We start from the raw sequence: 19,280 nt of genomic DNA on the forward strand, positions 1-19,280 counted from the left end.
TTGATTTTCAAGCTAACCTGTATTCTCATTCTGTTTTCTTTGCAAATATTTCTTATTCACTCTGCCCTACCTTATCACCGTCCTTGTTCTTGAGATGCCAGCCCTAATAGAGAGAGAAAGAACAAAACCATCAAGGATAATATGATTCTTTCAGAGGGTGTGCTTGCCAAAGTAACCATGATATTATTAGAGCTCATAAATTATAATCTGCTCTTTTGCCTTTGGGAAGAACCAAACTTGTGAGACTGTCTTATTTTTAACAGTCTCTCATGAAAGAGATATCATAATCCATTGAAATATTTAACAACCCTCACTGTCAGGAACTTCTTTTATCCCATTTCAATATTGCATGCATCAGTTTAAGCTTGTATTTTATTCTTCAGCGAATACAAAGTTTACTGTCCCTAAGACCTTTTCACTTCATTTGAGGACTTCCTTCAACACTGTCCCACCAATTCATCTCAGACTTTGAAGATTGACTCTCATGATGTTTCACAACACATTTGTCATTGAACTTTCTCCTTCTTTCCTGAGCTCTCTGCCAGTCTTGCTTCCTCTTGTTCATTGGATTGAGACTGTGTCCTGACATCTAGTGAGAGGCTGATTGAGATAAAGTACAGAGTCAAATTAGAGCAAAACCTCTCAATACATAAACTTACACACATTTAGTTTGTTATTATTTTTTTTTTGGAGGGGCAGACTGACAGTATTTGGGGACTATACCTGGCAGTGCCAAGGGAATCATGTAGTGCAAGAATGAAGATGAGACCATGATGTAAACACAGCATACACAGCAGCCCTTTGAGTCTTTCTCCTGGCCCTGTTGACCTGTTTTGTTTTGTTTTGTTTGTTTGTTTGAGAGGGGAGTGTAGGTGTGGGCATTGAAACACACCTGCCGGGTTCAGGGTGTATAAATTCTTGGCTCTGTGCTCAGGAATCATTCCTGATGGTGCTTGAGGAACCATATGAGGCACCTGAGTTCTAACCAATGTTGGCTGTGTTTAGAGCAAATGCCTTATCCCAGTATTATCTCTTTGCCCTGTTTGCCTGTTTTTAATTTCAGTTTGTTGACTTCATTTTGTTTTGTTTTTCTTTGTTTTTGCAGTTTGTGAACTTTGTTTTGTTTTGCTTTGTTGTTTGATTTTTGGGGGCCACACTCAGTGGTACTCAGGGACTGTTCTTGGCTCTGTACTCAAGATAAGTGACTGTTGGTGGAGCTCAGTATGACATGTACAAGTGACAGATTCAAACCAAGGTCACAGACCATGCAGCTGCACACAAGACACGTGCCTTCCCTCCCATACTTCTTTCCAGCCCCTGTTGGTTCACTTTCAAAGGCTCTTTTCACTTCCAGATTTAAGTCCTTTGTCAGACAGATGTATTACAAATAATTTTTGTGTGTATCTTGCCTTATTTTTTTTTTGATGAACAAACTCTTTAATTTTCATGAAGACCAATTTATGAATGTTTTGGTTAGTTAGGCCTGTTTTCGGTCTACCTCATCACTGAGAAATTCTGTTTTCTCTGAAGAAAACTCAGTTTTGGTTTGACATTTGTTTCTGGGATGCATCTCAAATTAATTTCTGTATATGATGTGAGGCCGAAGTCAAGATTATTCCTAACCCTGTACCACCTGCATGGGCTCCAATTGTGCCAGAAGCTTCTAGTGGAAAAGCCTTCTTTAACTCAGATGAATTGTCTTGGCACTTGGGCTATCCTTACATAATGTGGGTCTATTCCAGTATTGTTTATACTCTGAAATTATAAGCAATCCTCTACATTTAATGTCATGTTTAAATTCTGTGAGCATACTCTGTCCTGGGTATTAATGCAAACTGGATAAAAAATTTAAAACCAGGCACTTGAATTAAATCAAAGCTTTACCCTATCTTTCTGTTGAATAATAAATCCTCTCCTTCTGTGTTTCTGACTCTCCCTCCTGCTTTCTGTAAGGATTAGGGTAGGAACCATGGACTTAACTTGCAATGTTCCTCCTGGGCTAGGTCACACCCTGAGATGCAGGCTCTTATCAGAAATCAAACTGTTCTCCTGTTAGATAGACTTGCCCTTTTACCAGAAAATCCCTCTCATCTTGCCTGAACTTCTCAGTGGGTCGCTCAAGTTACTTCAGGGAATTTTCCCAGTAACATTTCCAGTCCTTTGCCAAATATACCATAATTGTTAAGCATGCAATGAAAATTAAAAAAAAAAACCTGATATTGGAAGCAATGTGTCGCAAATTTTCTGCATCTTTGGTGACTGCATTCTCTGTGGAGAAACTTAGAACATTTGTTTTCTTTAATGATTTCCCTGTCACACGGTTACTCCCATTTTCCGGCCATCTAAGAAAAAGGCGATAGATCAGCTGTACAGAATCAGCTATTTCCCTGTAGCCACCAAATGAGTCTGTAAGAAAAATATTTGTTTGCTGAGATGAGCTGCATAATTTGTTTCACATTTTTCAAATGCCAACAGTTTGTTTAGTGCAGAGCATTTGACCTTCTATTTCCAGAGCAGAACATGGTTCTAGTTAAGCTTCTTGAGCACTTTGAGGAAGAAACCATTTGGCACATTTCCCTATTTTTTTTTTTTTTTGGTTTTTCGGGCCACACTCATTTGATGCTCAGGGGTTACTCCTGGCCAAGTGCTCAGAAATTGCCCCTGGCTTGGGGGGAACCATATGGGATGCTGGGGGATCGAACCGAGGTCCTTCCTGGCTAGCGCTTGCAAGGCAGACACCTTACCTCCAGCGCCACCTTGCCAGCCCCACATTTCCCTATTTTCGTTTTGTTATTGTTTAGGGTCAGATCTAGTGGTGCTCAGGGGTTACTCCTAGCTCTGCACTCAGAAATCAGTCCAGCAGGCTTGGGGAATATATGGGATGCTGGGATTAAACCCAGGTTGGCCTGTGCAAGGCAAAAGTCCTACCCGCTGTGCTATCGCTTCAGCCCCAACATTTCCCTGTTTTGTATAGAACCTTCAAGCCTGAGCTCCCAGAAACTTTAGAATGGGAAAGGGAGCTTCTCCATTTGTACTGTACTTTTCCCTGGTTTTAGTGCTGGCAAGTATTGGGTATGTTAGGAGATACTAAAGAAGGAAGTCTTCAAAAAGGTCCACATATGGCTTGTCATTGGTCAGGAGTAACAGAGGACAGGCATAGATGAGTATAATTTTGCTGTAGCCTCAAAGCTGGTGAGTGTCTCTGTAGATTTCTCTTTTCAATTACCCTTTCCCCCACTGGATATTTCATTTTCTCACTTAGCCATCTACGTCTTGCCACTCAGTCCTCTAGATGTAACTCTCCTTTCATCTTCTCCCAAGAATTTATTCACAGACACTGTGGTGAATGCTCATAACAAAGATATATCATACATAGTCCTACATATCTAGGAGATATGTGGAGGAAATAACCTATAAGTTGAAGGAAGTGGAGTCCTTGGTAACACCTGCAGACCACATCTGGAGAGAGCAGAATAGCAAAATGTGTGGAGTTGGGCAGGCCAGGTTCTTCCTCAAGGATGGATGCGTGCACCAGCTCTGTGACAGGGACACAGTCTGTCTCAGTGACCAATACCAGAAGCAGCTTCTGATTTGTTGGACCTTATTTCTATTGGGTTCCACTGGACAGAAATCAGTCCTCCTAGATAGATTAAAAAGGAAGGTAAGGAAATGCAGCATGATTCTCAACTCTGGTTGTAGGAAGACACACACAGGGCTGGACACTGAGGTCAGGGTGGAAAAGGAGTATCTCAGTCTCTAAAGAATTTGTATCGAATCACACAAACTAGAAATGGCTTCTGCCAATCCTGGGCAAAGCCCTCTTCTTCGTTCCTTGCTGCCACTTTCTTGCTGCATCCACACAGGGCAGAGGGACTGGGCAGCCCTCTGTATCTCGTCCAAAAGCACTAACCCCAAAAGTACGAGGAGACAGCACTCCTCACCTTGCAGGCTTCCCTTTTGAATAGTGTCACCTTTGAGGGGGGATTAAGACTTCAGACCTCACCATAGGAATTTGCAGGGGACACAGACCTTCCGCCCATATAGCAAGGAGGAATGACATGTTGGATACTAGAGGTGATGACAACCAGCTGGTTTGCTTGCTGAGGGAAAATATGAAGTGGAATGAACTATCAGTCCTGATGAAGGGCCATAGAAACTGCTGTGGAGAACAGGTCTTTGGCTGGAAAGGTAATCGGGAATTACAGGCAGGGCTGGTTTGGACCTTACTTTAGGAATTACCATGAATTCTCTCATTTCTTATCCTATCTATTGAGTTTGTAGGGGTTGTTTGATCCTTAAGTAGAGCAATTTTCCACCAGTGGCCTTTAGTTCATGTTTTTGCCTAAAATGTTGCCTTTCAGACTATACTTCTAGATGGCCCCTCTGGATGGCTTGGTTAAGTGAGAGAGGGTGACTGTACCTAAGGCTGATTCCTTATAATTGCTAGAAAAAAAATTCTGAATTCTTTTTTTTTTAATGTTTAGAAAACTCTGCTCTTTATTTTTTCCTCTAAGTGTTTGAACATTGATTGCTAGACTTCAGCAAACCTGGTTTATATTTACTGGTTAAATATTTGATTATGTATTGATGCCGTGATACTGTATTTTCATTTGATTCTCAGTGAGAATTCAGGCCAGAAAATTTGGCATGAAAGCTGCCACCTTGTCTCTTCCTCAGCCTTCTTACCCTTTCCCATACCATCAGTTAAACAAAAGCTGATAAATACATCAAGGGACTGGTTGTTATTTGGTGGGGAATTCAGTAGGCACCTCACGAAGGTTGGTAGATTGGTGGATCAGACCAAAGGAATGTGAGAAGCAGGTGAATGAGGGTGGGTCAGAGGAAGAAATGAGCGTGAGGAACTGGAGCATAGTGGGTAATGTGTTTGCCTTGCACATGGCTGACTTGGATTTGGTCCCTGGCATCCCATATGGTCCCCGGAGCCTGCCAGGAGTGATATCTGAGTCCAGAGCCATGAGTAACCCCTGAGAGCAGCTGAAGGGGCTCAAAAACTGAGCTTGAGGAGGGAATGGATTGTGAGTAGACCAGCTGGTAGTAGTCCACTTTCATGGTGGAACAGGAGAATTGGGGGCACAGGAGTGAAAGAAAGGTGTCGAGATAGATGAGTCAGAGGCAGAGATGGATTTGATCAACTGGGGTCTATTTAAAAGTGCTCCCAGTTGAGATCTGAGAGTCTCCTCACTATCAGAGGCTGCCAGATTCTCCCCCTCCCCTGCAACCTATAGAAGGATTCTATAGCTCACAGCTGGTGGGAAAGGGCGTGGGAAGAGATACATGCTGATGTGTCCTTGGTCAGCTTAAAAAATTCTATCTCCCTTCTAAGAAGGTGGGATGAGTTTTTGTTATGGTCCTTAATCCTTATGGTCAGGATGACATCCTGTTATTCCCCTGCAGTCAGTCCTCATATCTTATGGTATAGGTCTACATCCCATGTCTTTGGGACTAACCCTTCTCCTAGTGGGGCGGGGACTGCCTGACTTTTCCCCAGCAAGCTTTGCAAGGAGGGAATGAAGCAGTGTATGAATGAAACAGTATGAAACAGTGTAGAGCAGAGCCTGGACTTGAAGTGAAAGGGGCTTAAGTCTAGATTAAAGTCTCAGAATGACTAGCTCAAAAACATCTATAACAGTGAAAGCTGAAGAAAATTGGATTTGATCAACTATAAAAAAAGGGGGATAGTAGAATAAGCTCAAAACTGATTAAATATGGGGACTCAAGCTGTACTACATTGGGTAAAGCTCTTGCCTTGTATGCAGTTGACCCAGGTGTGATCCCTAGCATCCCATATGATCCCCCAAATACCACAAGGAGTTATTCCTGAACACAGAGTCAGGAGTAGCCCCTGAGTATCACCATGTGTGGGTCCAAAACAAAACAAAACAGATTAAATATGAATGCGAAAATATGATTGGTTCATTTTTGTATATTCATCACCGTCATCTTCCTATGCTAAGAAATTTGATTCAGGTGAGCAGGATTAAAACATTTATGTGGCAAGTCTGGGTGGGAAATGGAAGCTTCTAGTGATTATCACATAAAAATTCCCTGGATATTGGGTATATACACATAAATGTTAAAGGCAAAACCAAAAAGGTGGACTATCACGGGATTGTTAGATTCCATTGTTGCTTTGGAAGAATAACTTGCAATATTCATCTTAGATATTTGATATATTAAATCATTTGAAGCATTTCAATGTTAATGAATGTTAAAAAAACATTCCTCAAGTGATAATTCAACCTAGATATCTAGAAAACAATGTTAAAGACTTAATAACTAACAAGGAGCCAATATATTTTTAAATATTTTATTGAAATCATTGTGATTTACAAAGTCCTAGTTGAGTTTCAGACACATAACGTATCTGGGCTAATCCCACTACCAGCGTTGACCTCTCTCCACCATGTTCCCAGAATGTATCCCAACCACCACCCTTTGCCCTCAGCCTTCCAGTATAGCAGACCCATTTAAAGTTTAGCTTGTTAGAGTTTGGGTCTCTAGATTCTATTGTTGTTGCCTTTGGCTTGGATATTTAGTTCTGTCTTTCGTAACACCACTAATGCACCTGAGACTGCTTGGTTCCTGGCCCCCATTATTTCTATATTTGTGTTTTTCCCCCTCCACTCAATTTATTTTCTTTTCCTCACTCTATTCTGAGGTCGAGTGAATTTTAATGAACTACTATCATTTAAATCCTGAAAGGATTTCATTTGGGATTGCTGATACACCCACTGCTGCTTAAGGGCTACTCCTGGTTCTGTACTCTGGGGACCACTTCTAGCAGTGCTCATAGTGCCTTATGTGGTACCTGGGGATGAACCAGGGTTGGCCACACATAAGGCAGTACTTCCTGTTGCTTTGCTTACTTTATTCTTTCTGGAAAGTGTTTGGAAGTCAAGTTTGAATCAGCCAAAGTTTGTGGTCATATAGCTATAACTAAATGATTAAATTATACACATTTTATTGCTGTTCCCTTGACAAGAGCTCATCTAGATGTTCTTTTGCAGTAGGTCATTGAATTTTACTTTATGGAGCAGTAAGAAATGCATGAAGGGGTTTGAATTTAAAGAGGCTGTCTTGCATGTATATTTGAGCGCTGGCATTTAAGAGTCTATAAAATAAATTGGCAGTGAATGTTTTACTTACCTGTTAGAATCTCAGCTCCGTTATCAAGTAGCACTTTGCCAGATATATTGGAATCCACTTGATGGTGCCCAAATGGAGCGCAGTGCATTGAATCACAATATTTGCTTGCAGGTCTCATGAGATCTTAATTTAATGTCTTGTAAAATGCCAGTAGATACAGAATGTCGACGCAAAATTATAAATGAAAAGTAGAACTGTTCCACTGTCATGTTTATCCTTTTCTGCGAAGCACTAATAGTCAGTGTTATGGAAATGTATTTCAGATTAAGAATCATTATACTACTTCACCTGTCTACATCGCCAGGCTTTTGGATAAGGCTGTCAGCATGAATGACAGCCGCACACCCAAGGTTACATGGCAAGAGTCCTGTTCTCTCTGGCTTTCTCTCCTGCTAAGCCTCCCTTTCATGTACAGCCAAGTGAAATGTAAGCTCTGCAAGTCCTCAGAGACCTTGGCCTGATGAGACGACTCAGAAGAAACTCAGCAGTTTGGAAGGTAGAGAGGGCAGAGGGCTCGGGAGATGACACTGCCCTGAACCTTTCTAAGGAGACGAATGAGGGGCCCCACCTCTGGGCTCTGGATGCATTTCCCCTCAAAAGCAGTATTCAACTTTCGAACCGATTGTTTTTTTGGCTTTATCCTTCAGATGCTGCAGAGGGAAAATACATTCTTTTATTTCTCTTCCAAGTCGTTTAACTATTTATCCTTAATCATCTGCAGTCTGTGTAGGAATAAGTCTTTTAAAGATCACTGAACTTTGCTTGATTTGAAATCAGAGTAGAATTCATTTTATTTAATGTGGGAAGGCTTCTTTTAAGAAACTTGACACAAACAGCCTTTTTAGCCTCTTAGAATTTAATTGGAAAAGAACATCATAGAAAAACACAGCCAGATGCGTGATGTCTGCTCTTGGGCTAGACTGCTGTCATGTGTAGGATTTTTCTCTTTGGGTACCAATCACTGGAATAACCTTAGCAGTCAAGATAGAGCAGTCCGTGTGCATGAGAAGGTTTAAGGCCACAGTTTTAGGCAGAAAGGGAATAAGGTTAACCATAATGTATGTATCCCCCCTAGCATAAGTTTTATTCTTGACTCTGAATGCATTAAGCATATTGGATTTTAGAAAACCCTAATAGATTTGCTTCGGTAGAAAAGTTAATAAGTCCGTTAGACTACTGGTGTGTGAGAGGGATCTGTGAAGAAATAGATTCCTTCAGTTCCCACATCAGTGTGTTTGAAAAGAACCATACTGTGGGCTCTTTGGAATTTTACAGATCTCTTCAAGCAGTGGCTCAAACTGGTTTCTAAGAGGGCTATGTCTGTATTTTGGAGCATGGGTTTGGCTGGCACGAACCCGGCCAGAGTGGGCCAAAACAGAGCTAATTGAGGTGGGGAAAAAATCGAGAGAACAGGCCATAACGCTGAATAGAGTTATTTGTCACTGGGTTGGTAATAGGATTTTCAATTAATTCATGCCGGCTCCCAATGCCTTACATTAGCGCTGTCAAGATGAACTACAGCCACATCTAAAATGCCATCCCTTATTAAACGGTGCGTGTCAGTGAATTTGTAATTTCTTCTGTTCAACCACAAGATGAATGGATTCCACTCAGAAAACAAATGTGTGTTTCAGAAATGCACATTTTCCCGAACACTTCCTAGGAGGAACATTCTTTGCATTGTTATATGGTGAATATCTATCAAAAGTGTAATTGCTATGTGAATGCTTCCAAAAGGAAAAAACCTCCAGCTGTGGAGAGACAAATCCATTTTCAGGTGCTGTGTTGCATGGGTGAGCAGGCTTTTCGCACTGGGTGATAATGACAATGATGATGACGACGATGATTTAATGATAATTCACAATGCAGCGCTTACTACCTGCTGGGCCACTTAGAGAGGCCTACACACATTAATTTTCAAAATCTAGACAGCAACTAAGATGAAGACACTGAAGCACAGAGAGGTTCACTGTCCTTCCTCACACCAGTAGGAAGTGACTGCATGTTGGGATTCCCACCTCAGCACTCTGGAACTTGCTTCCCTGTTCAGTCTTCACTGCCAGATCATGGTCCCATCAGCTCTTGTCCCAGAGGTGGTTGATGCTAACAGATTTGTCCAGTGTCTGTCTCACTCAACTCCTCATAGTAAAACTTATTGAGGCATTCATTGATTCATATTTCCTCAAAGAATGGTTGGGCAAGACATCTTGTTGCACTGTGATTAAGACTGGAAGAGACCATACACTAGAATTTCTCCTGTCATAGAATTGGATTCTGTGTGTGCTAAGATCATGGTTGATGGGATGATGAAGTCCCAGGATTCCTGTGGGAGGGGTTTCCTTCTGGAGGAGTCACAGGCCACAGCAAACTTATTCATGAGATGGGTAGAGGCTGACCAACAGGAGTGATAATATTGAAAGGCAAGGTCTTAAGTTAGCACCCAGAAACCAGAGAGCCCCCCAAAAAACAAAAACAAAAACAAAACAGGGGCTGGAACAGTGGCACTAGAGGTAAGGTGTCTGCCTTGCACATGCTAGCCTAGGATGGACCGTGGTTCAATCCCCTGGCATTCCATATGGTCCCCAAAGCCAGGAGCGATTTCTGAGCGCATAGCCAGCTGAACATCAAACGGAGTGTGCTCCCCCTCGAAAAAACAAATAAACAAACCAGAGAGCATGTGAGGATGTCAGGTCTTTTGGAAGCTTCCTCTCCTATTTTTTAAGGGCACAGTCACAACTCTACATGGATCATGCCAAGATCAGGCAACTGCCAATAGAATTAGAGTCAAGAATTTGTTAATTGTGGGCCTGGAGAGATAGCACAGTGGCGTTTGCCTTGCAAGCAACTGATCCAGGACCTAAGGTGGTTGGTTCTAATCCTGGTGTCCCCGATGGTCCCCCGTGCCTGCCAGGAGCTATTTCTGAGCAGACAGCCAGGAGTAACCCCTGAGCACCGCCGGGTATGGGCCAAAAACCAAAATAAATAAATAAATAAATAAAATAAATAAAAATAGAATTTGTTAATTGTATGAATCAAAGGAAAGTTTATCCCATTCCACCCTACCTAGCCTATTCAAAAGAAACTTTGATATGTAAGGAGGTTAGACTAGAAACTTCACTTATTTTTGAAAATATGAAGTTTTTTGGTTGCTGTCAAGGTATAAAACTTGATTCACATTTTGGGAGTATGGAGAGTCATATGAGTAATAATTTCCTATTGTTTTTTTCATTAAAAAAAAAAGACAAGTGCTCACTTCGGCAGCACATATACTAAAATTGGAACGATACAGAGAAGATTAGCATGGCCCCTGCGCAAGGATGACACGCAAATTCGTGAAGCGTTCCATATTTAAAAAAAAAAAAAAAAGACAAAACTTGGGCCAGAGAGATAATATAGTGCTTTGGGCATTTACTTGCCTTGCATGCAGCAGACCTAGATTCAATCCCTGGGACTGCATACACTCCCTGAGCTCTGCCAGAAATGACCCATGAACATAGCCAGAAGTAAATAAACGCTGAGCATTGCCAGGTGAGCTCTCCCCCTCCCACCACATCCCCAAATGATCAAGCTAGCTTAGATCTAGTGCTTTGCATATAACCCCCTGCTTACATTTTCCTCTCTAGAAGACTGATCAGCTGGTGTAACATTCTGTTCTTCTAGTCACCTGTATTTCAGACATACAGTAGCTTATTATTGCTTGATGGATCCAACAATCCAAAACTCCTTAGCATCCTCTCCTCTAAGATACATTGTGCCCCTTCTGCCTACTTCAGTCTTTTCTACCCCTATGTTTCTTCCTCCTTAAAGCCCCGCTTTTTAGGGCACCTCAGACACACAACATGTTCCCCTTCTTTGTTCAGCTGTCTTTCTAGTCCAAAGTTGCCTGGCCAAGTTCTTCTGTATCCTTTTTTGTTTGTTTGTTTGTTTTTGTTTTTTTTTGGGGGGGGGTCATATCCAGCAGTGCTCAGGGGTTACTCCTGGCTCCACACTCAGAAATCACTCCTGGCAGGCACAGGGGACCATCTGGGATGCTGGGATTTGAACTAATGACCTTCTGCATGAAAGGCAAACGCCTTTCCTCCATGCTATCTCTTCGGCCTCTCTTCTGTATCCTTTAAGCCTTAGCTCACAATTTATTTCCTCCAGAGAGGGATTCCTATTTTCCACCTACTAAACCCTCGAGATCTGTGCTATTTGTTCTATATCCTTTCTCTCCTCTTGCATTCCCTACTTTCTGCTCTTTCCTACATTCTCTCTGTTACCTTTCTAATACCTTTTCACTGTAGGATCAGAACCATGTCTATTCCTCTTCAAATTCTTGGTTCTAGCACATTGCCTGGTTAAAAAGTAAAAAAATCCTATAAATGTTTTTCAAACAAATGAATCAACAAATAAGTATGTGGAAGGCAGAAGTCCAATGATCACATTCAGCAAATTACTCTAGAAATGTCTGATTTGCCATTTATCCTCCAAATTAGTGATTGGGAAAAGGATACCTCAGAGGCTAGAGATCTTTTTCAAGTGACAACTGACACTCAGGAATGGGTTTCTTCAGTGCCATTGGGAAGTATTATATTTAATCTGTGTGATGATTAGATTGCCTTGGGGCTATATACACATTCTTAAGCCTGTCATTTAAAGCCATAATGTAATGCAGTAACATTTAAAACCTCATCAATTAGTGTATCAGTCTAATAGCGCTCTCCTCCCAGGAAAGTACCCAGTTGACTTGCTAGTTACATACTTGGAGAGGGCACAGGCTAGTGTAACCTCATTTACTATTGTATTCTATGTCCTGGCATGCATTCTACTCCCCAGCATGGGTAGGTCCTCAACACATAGTTGTTGGGTTCATGAAGAAACAAGATCTATTCTCCCCCTTGAAACAAGTAGAAGTTTGACCTCAAAACCAATTTGATTCTGATCAATACCATATAAGAGCAGTTGGTAAATTTTCAAGTTTATGTTTCTATTAATTTTTTTCTTAGTGGTTAGTATTGATTTGGCTGTATAAAGTAGCTAATGTCAGCACTTTTGTTGCTTTTGTTTCGGAGTTTTTTGAATTTTACACCAGGGAACTAGATTTAGATGTCATACCAAAAAACTTTAATAAAGCAAGAGGCTCCACTGAATTGAATTTAGGAGCGGAAGACTAAGTGGTAAAGAGTGCATTGACTCTGTGCTCAGGGATCACTCCTGGCAGGCCTCAGGAGACTAAATGGGGTAATCAGGAATTGAACCTGGGTCAGCTGCTTGCAAGGCAAGTACTCTGCCTCTGTATTATCTCTCTGTGTTTAAGAAATAGCTCATGCTTGCTATTTCTTGGTGACATTTATATTTTAGGTTTGATGCTTAGATTTAGCTGTATTGGGGTGTCACTAGAGCCATATTGGACAGTGCTCCTGGTTGGAGATCTGACTTCAAGCCTTACCCTGTGAAGCATGTGCTCCACCCCTTTGAACAATCTCCCTTCTCATTTCTAATTTTTGTTTTTTAATGTGAAATTTCCTTTAAAGGGCAAAGTATTGCTTTGACCTTGGCTTAAGAACAAAGATAGTAGATAGTGCCTTTTGTTGTTGTTTTGTTTTGTTTTGTTTTTGGGTAATACCTGGCAGTGCTCAGGGGTTACTTAGAAATCACTCCTGGCAGGCTGGGAGAACCATATGGGATGCCTGGAATCAAACCTGAGTCCATCCTGGGTTGGTTGTGTGCAAAGCAAATGCCCTATCACTGTGCTCTAAAGATAGTGGGTTTTTTTGGGTTTTGTTTGTTTTTTTTGTGTGGATTTTGGGTCACACCCAGCAGTGCTCAGGGGTTACTCCTGGCTTCAGGCTCAGAAATTGCTCCTGGCAGGCACAGGGAACCATATGGGACGCAGGGAACCAATGACCTTCTGCATGAAAGGCAAACACCTTACCTTCTTGCTATCTCTCCAGCCCCAAGATAGTGCTTTTATATTAAAATTTCAGACATTTAAAAATTGTTCTTTCCTTTCTCTCCTTAAGGGTATACCTCAGTTACCATGTGCCAAAGCATTATACAACTATGAAGGGAAGGAGCCCGGAGACCTTAAATTCAGCAAAGGTGACATCATCATTTTGCGGCGACAAGTGGATGAAAATTGGTACCACGGGGAAGTCAACGGGATCCATGGCTTTTTCCCCACCAACTTTGTGCAGATCATCAAACCGTTACCTCAGCCCCCACCTCAGTGCAAAGCACTTTATGACTTTGAAGTAAAAGACAAGGAAGCAGACAAAGATTGCCTTCCATTTTCAAAGGTACAGTAAAAATGAGATAGTCCTACTTGGCCAACAGGTATTTGGGGCCTGGATTCACAGCGCCAAAAATTGTGTCCTTTTGCAAAAAAATACCTCTGAAACAGTTTGTTTTCTTCAAGTCACAGAGAACGTAATTTTGTGCATCAATTATTCTACAGGAAAAATAATTTTTGTTGATGTTCTTTGTGCTGTCATTTTCATGTTTAGAGACTAAGTTTGATTCTAAGCTACTTAGAAGGGTGTGTGCCACTCTGGAATTTTAAGACATTGAATTATGAATAGCAAAATGAAATATCATTTTTTACTCATTCTATATGTAAATAATTTGGCTGAAAAAATATCACACAGGAGTATATTGGAATGGATAAAATTTTGGAATTTTCAGCAGAATAGTGTTGTGTATTTCATAAAGAAACATAGTAGGATAAACAATGAAATTTGAGGGTCAGAGAGAAAGCACAAAATGTAGGTACTTTGACTTGCATGCTGCTGATACAAGTTCAATGCTAGGTACCACATATTGTCCACTAAGCCCCATCAGTAGTAAGCTCTGAGAACTGCTGGGTTTCAATTTGTTTTCCAAAGAAAAACTAAATATACGGGAATATTTGATATACTATTAGAAAGAAACTGAACAGAGCCTGACTGGAATTGTATCACTTGAAATGTCAGTTTATGGATCTAAGAAAAATAAGATTAACACCTCCTTGTTCAGAAAAGGTTCATAATTTTACGATGGTCTGAAAGAGCATCAAGTTAAGTGGCAATTGCTATTTATTTGGGTTTCCCAAAGTGTTCCATATTGCCCCCTGGTGGAAGGGAGCACTGGCCCAACCAGTGGGCAACCAGTGGGCAGAGGTGCTGTTGGTGCGGTTGGAGGCAGGGGATTTATGTTTATTCACCAGGTGGCTGCTGAGTAATTTTTTTGTCCTCAAAGAGGATGGTAGATCAAATAAGTTTGCGAACCATTGATTTAGTTCAGGACAACAGTGGATTCATGTACTAAAGATTTGCCTTAATATTTTTATTTATTATGCTCAAATATTGATTCTCTTTATTTAAAAAAAAAACTTCAACAATCTTAATGGAATCAGGTAGACTAATGTTTACTATTTCTGTAGGATGATGTTCTGACGGTGATCAGAAGAGTGGATGAGAACTGGGCTGAAGGAATGCTGGCAGATAAAATAGGAATATTTCCAATCTCCTATGTTGAGGTAAATAAATCTGTAGGAACTTGTTAAGTCATGTTTTTTACTCTAACTATATCTTAATTTTGCTATTTGCATGTGAAGACATCCTTACAATCAATGTTTAATAGGTATAGCCCGCAAATTGTGTGGTAGACCTTAAACTAGTTGTATGTCAATTCTGACATAGTAAAAGTGGAGAATGGGCAAAGATGAAAGTCCAGTTTATCTAGAGTTTTTTTTTTAAAAGTCTCCAGACCACAACAGGTTTTGTCCTGTTCCAGATGATTGAGTGAATTAAAAGTCTCTAGTGGCTGAAGACTATGAAATTCTGTCTTCCTATCAAAGTATTCCTGCCTTAAATGATCTCATGCATATCAATGTCTCTACTGTTCCTAAGAATTCTCTTCTGTTTCCCAGTCTTGGAATAAAAAAAAAAAGTGGTGGGAGAAAGATGAGACCTGATTGTGTCTATTTGTTTACTTGTTTCTTTCCTTCTCTTCCTTTTTTATCATCAGAACCAGAATGGTGACTTTTAGACATTAAATCAGTATCAAAGGAAGGCTCATTTGTCTCATCCCAGTCCTCTTCTCTTTAAAAGTCTGTTTCCTGGGGCCAGAGTGATAGCTCAGTGGTAGGGCATTGGCTTTGAACGCAGCAACCCAGAACTAACCCTGGTTTGATCCCATATGCTACCATAGGGTTCCCCAAGCCTGCCAGGAGCGACTTGTGAGCATAAAACTAGGAATAACCCTTGAGCGCTGCCGGCCCCAAAAAACAAACAAACCTCTGTTTCCTTAGATAGATTTAAAATTCATAGAAGACTTCTTGTGTTTGTTTGTTTGTTTGTTTTTTGGGCCACACCTCGTGACGCTCAGGGGTTACTTCTGATTATGCGCTCAGAAATCGCTCCTTTCTTGGGGGACTACTATATGGGACACTGGGGGATCGAACTGCTCTCTGTCCTAGGTTAGTGTGTGCAAGGTTAGTGTGTGCCCTATCGCTTGCGCCAAAGTTCTGGCCCAATTCATGGAAGTCTTCTTAAAAAATAAACTAATATAACTATTACTCTAAGAAATAGCAGAAATTAAATATAAGCTAGAAATTTATCATTTATAGTAGGCCTGTATTACATTACAGATCAATAACTTTCATGGTCTTTAGTAAGTCTGGAAACCAAACTGAAGGCTTTTTCAAAGAATGAAACCTAACCCTGATAGGCAGACAAGGTCTCCAAAAGCCTTTGGATGGGGTGAATGAGGTCTTAGTAGGTGATAGTGAATAAATAGGGACTAGCTGAAAATCATAACGGTGCATTTTTATGAATAGAAGAACATCTTTAAAACCATAAGAGAAAAAGCACATAACTGTTTTTAAGTTTGAAGGTGATATTGTTAATGCCACAACATTTATATCAAATCTATAGAAGAAAAAGCAAACCAGCCGAGAGCTGGGGAGATTGTTCGAAGGCTGGGATGCACACTGTATGTGGGAGCTCTGGGTTTGTACTTTTTCCTTGGGAGCCTCAGATTCTATCTTCCTTAATGGGAATACCACTATAGGGCCTGATCCACCCCCCAAAAAAGCCCCCTACCATGATGTATTTTTCCATCTTTCTGTCTAAAGCATTTGTTTAGGCGTGATTCAGAAAATTAAAATGACAAATCGTGCCATTGTAGCCAGCATTCAATTTCCTTCATAGACGATGAGATTGCCAAAGTTTTCACAAAAAATCAGTTTGACTACCGTATATCCAAGGAAAAGTAATTCAAACCATGTACAGGCCTTGAATCTTATCCATGCCTTTCAGATGTTCCTGTTTATTGAAGGTTTTTTCTTTCTTCCTTTGAAAGTAAACAACAGAAAAACTAACTCAACTTTCAGGCAGCTCTTTTTTGTTTATTAGTTCTATATTCTAACTGTGGGTCATGGAAAATTACAAGCACTTCCAAGTATTTGAATAGATATTTCGAAGAGCCTGGGTGCTGTACTCACAAGTTTAGTAATGAAAGCCTGCCTTTACTTGTTAGGCTTTATCAATATTACATGCCAATACTTGGTTCGTGAGGCATGGAAAAGCATTGATTTATTTTTGTTATTGGGCAGGTGTAGAATTGCACGATTAAGCAAAAAAAAACAAACCCCACCCATGCCAAATCCAGAGTCACTTAGAGTCACTCAAATCCTGAGGATTATTTACTCTGACTTCACTTGGAAAGATAAACTTCTGCCCAAATGGAAAGAATTTTCATTCTTTGTTTCTTTTCTTTCAAGCACGTATTTTCCCCATTTGAACTAGAATTTTGCCAGTTGAAACAAGGTAAACAAATCATCTATCCTTAGGAAACCAAAGATTTCTTTGATGTCTAGCCATAAAATTGAAGTTTCTGGTGGGGAGCAAACATCTGGAGTTTAGTGACACCTGGGTTTAGCCTTTAGGAGAAGAAAGTGGAGGCAGATTTCAGTAGCAACCCACCAAAAATTCAGAGATTTAAATAAAGTACAGACTGTCATAGAAGGCAGTCTCCAATAAGGAATAGGCAGCTGTAGTAATAATAAAAAAAAAAAACTGGGTCTCCCCTTCTTTTCAGGAATATTTATTGAGACACCATGATTTACAAAGTTGTTCATAAAAGAGTTATTTCTGGGAGACTGTGCTCCCACATCGATCTCACCACCAGTGTTTCCTTCCCTCCACCAATATCCCCAGGTTCCCTCCCACCTCCCCGCCTGCTCCCTTAATAGGCATATAATAAGTTTATTTCACATTACTTGTTCCAATAAAACTTAGAGGAATACAAATAGAATTATCAGAAAATAACAAGTCAATTTGTGATGCTTGATTGTTTTATGTTTTTAACCTTTCTTAGTCTAATAGAGGACAACCATATGCACCACTAGTGAGTGTCATACTCAATGCCACATGTTGTGCAATTTCTTCTATTCTTTAAAGGAGCTCTTGGGACGATTCTTGCAAAACTGGTTTCAAGGCTATAAAGTTCTCGAGTTGTTGCCTATCCATGAAGCTCTGTATCCTTGCTTTAAATCTGAATGTAATCTAGCTGGATAAAAGATTCCTGTTTCATTTCATTAAGTATTTCTGCTATATCCTTCAATGCTCTTCTGACTTGTAGCATCTCATTTGATAGATCTGCTGTATATTTTAAGGGCTTTCATTTAAATGGAAGTTCCTTTTTTGATCATGCTGCTTTTAATATTCTTTTTTCTGTTTTTGGATTTTATCAATTTGAAAATAATGTGGAGTGAGTAGGGGCAAGAATGGGCATCTAGAGGGGCTCATGCATAGTTCTTTGGTGTCTTTGTTCAAGATTTTAGGATTACAGTTATCTTGCTTGATTTCATTCACAATTTCCTCTTAGAGAGTCTCATGTCAGCCCCGTCTCTGTAGTCAAGCCATAGAGAGTATGTATTCTATTTTGTTTTGGACAGGATCTTTCTAGACTTGAGCATGCCACAGAGTAGTAGAAGTCAGAGTTTCTTAGAGAAGTCAGGAAGTCCAGGGAATTCTAAAAGAGGCTATGTCAGGGTTTAGATCAAAGTATTTGCCATGGACTGAATGTAGTTTTTGTTGTTGTTGTTTTTGTTTTTTTTTTATTGGTTGTTGGGCCACACCCAGCGGTGCTTAGTGGTTTACTTCTGTCTTTGCACTCAGAAATCTTCCCTGATAGGCCACATGCAAGGCAAATGCCCTACCACTGTGTTATCTCTCTGGCCCTGACCTAATGCAGTTCTAAAGAAAACTGCAACCTGCTTCTTTCTTTCTTCAGAATATACCAGTTTCTACAAACTTCATTGATTTGGAGTCAGTTCATCAGCTTTAGCTGTTGTCTGGACAAGGATAGCAAAAAGCTTGTATAAAATGAGTGCCAAATACAGGATGGAGGGTGTTTTTCAAACACTGTTGAGAATTGTAGCCTTGTGATAAATTAAAAAAACATTATGCTATCATTGAATTTTGGCTCCTAGTCTTCGATATCACTTACCATGATTATTCAGCAACAACAATATCCATCAATTTGCTTCTCCACTGTAAATAGTTTAAAAACAAGTATTTCTCATGTACAGCAGACATGGTATTGGCATGGCTTACTAGATTCTTACTCTTGAGTCATTGTCAAAAAGAAGATTTACATCTCACATTCTTTAGAGCTTTGCTCAACTCTCACTACTTCCGATACTTTCCCTCACCCCATAGCAAAAGAAATTCTTCCTCTTCCTCTTGTTCACGCACAGTACCATGTGGTCCTCGTGCAGAAAACTTGAATTCTGAACCCACATATCCAGCATCTAAATCTCAGCTCAACTACAAAAAATTTTTGTCACTCTGAAACTTGTCTTCTCAAAGAAGGAACCTCATAGGGACTATTAGTTTTATTATTATTATTATTATTATTATTATTATTATTATCATCATCATCATCAATATCTTTATTTAAACACCTTGATTACAAATATGATTGTAGTTGGGTTTCAGTCATGTAAAGAACACCCCCCCCCCGTCACCAGTGCAACATTCCCACCACCAATGTTCCCAATCTCCCTCTACCCCACCCCCACCTGTACTCTAGATAGACTTTCCACTTCCCTCATTTATTCACATTGTTATGATAGTTCTCATGTA

General features: G+C 40.3%; 1 protein-coding gene and 1 non-coding gene across 2 annotated transcripts in view; both read left to right on the forward strand.

Moving 5' to 3' along the window:
• SH3RF1 (SH3 domain containing ring finger 1) overlaps nucleotides 1-19,280 on the forward strand; it is a 189,987-nt gene that overhangs the window by 108,832 nt on the left and 61,875 nt on the right. Inside the window, exons 3-4 of the mRNA XM_049771292.1 lie at nucleotides 13,173-13,448; nucleotides 14,570-14,665. Coding sequence (XP_049627249.1) covers nucleotides 13,173-13,448; nucleotides 14,570-14,665 — 372 coding nt within the window. The remainder of the gene's footprint in view (nucleotides 1-13,172; nucleotides 13,449-14,569; nucleotides 14,666-19,280) is intronic.
• LOC126008277 (U6 spliceosomal RNA) lies at nucleotides 10,413-10,519 on the forward strand. The gene has a single exon (XR_007495616.1). It is a non-coding gene; the product is annotated as a U6 spliceosomal RNA (small nuclear RNA).

Source organism: Suncus etruscus, chromosome 4 (genome assembly GCF_024139225.1).
Source record: "Suncus etruscus isolate mSunEtr1 chromosome 4, mSunEtr1.pri.cur, whole genome shotgun sequence".
NCBI lineage: Eukaryota > Metazoa > Chordata > Mammalia > Eulipotyphla > Soricidae > Suncus > Suncus etruscus.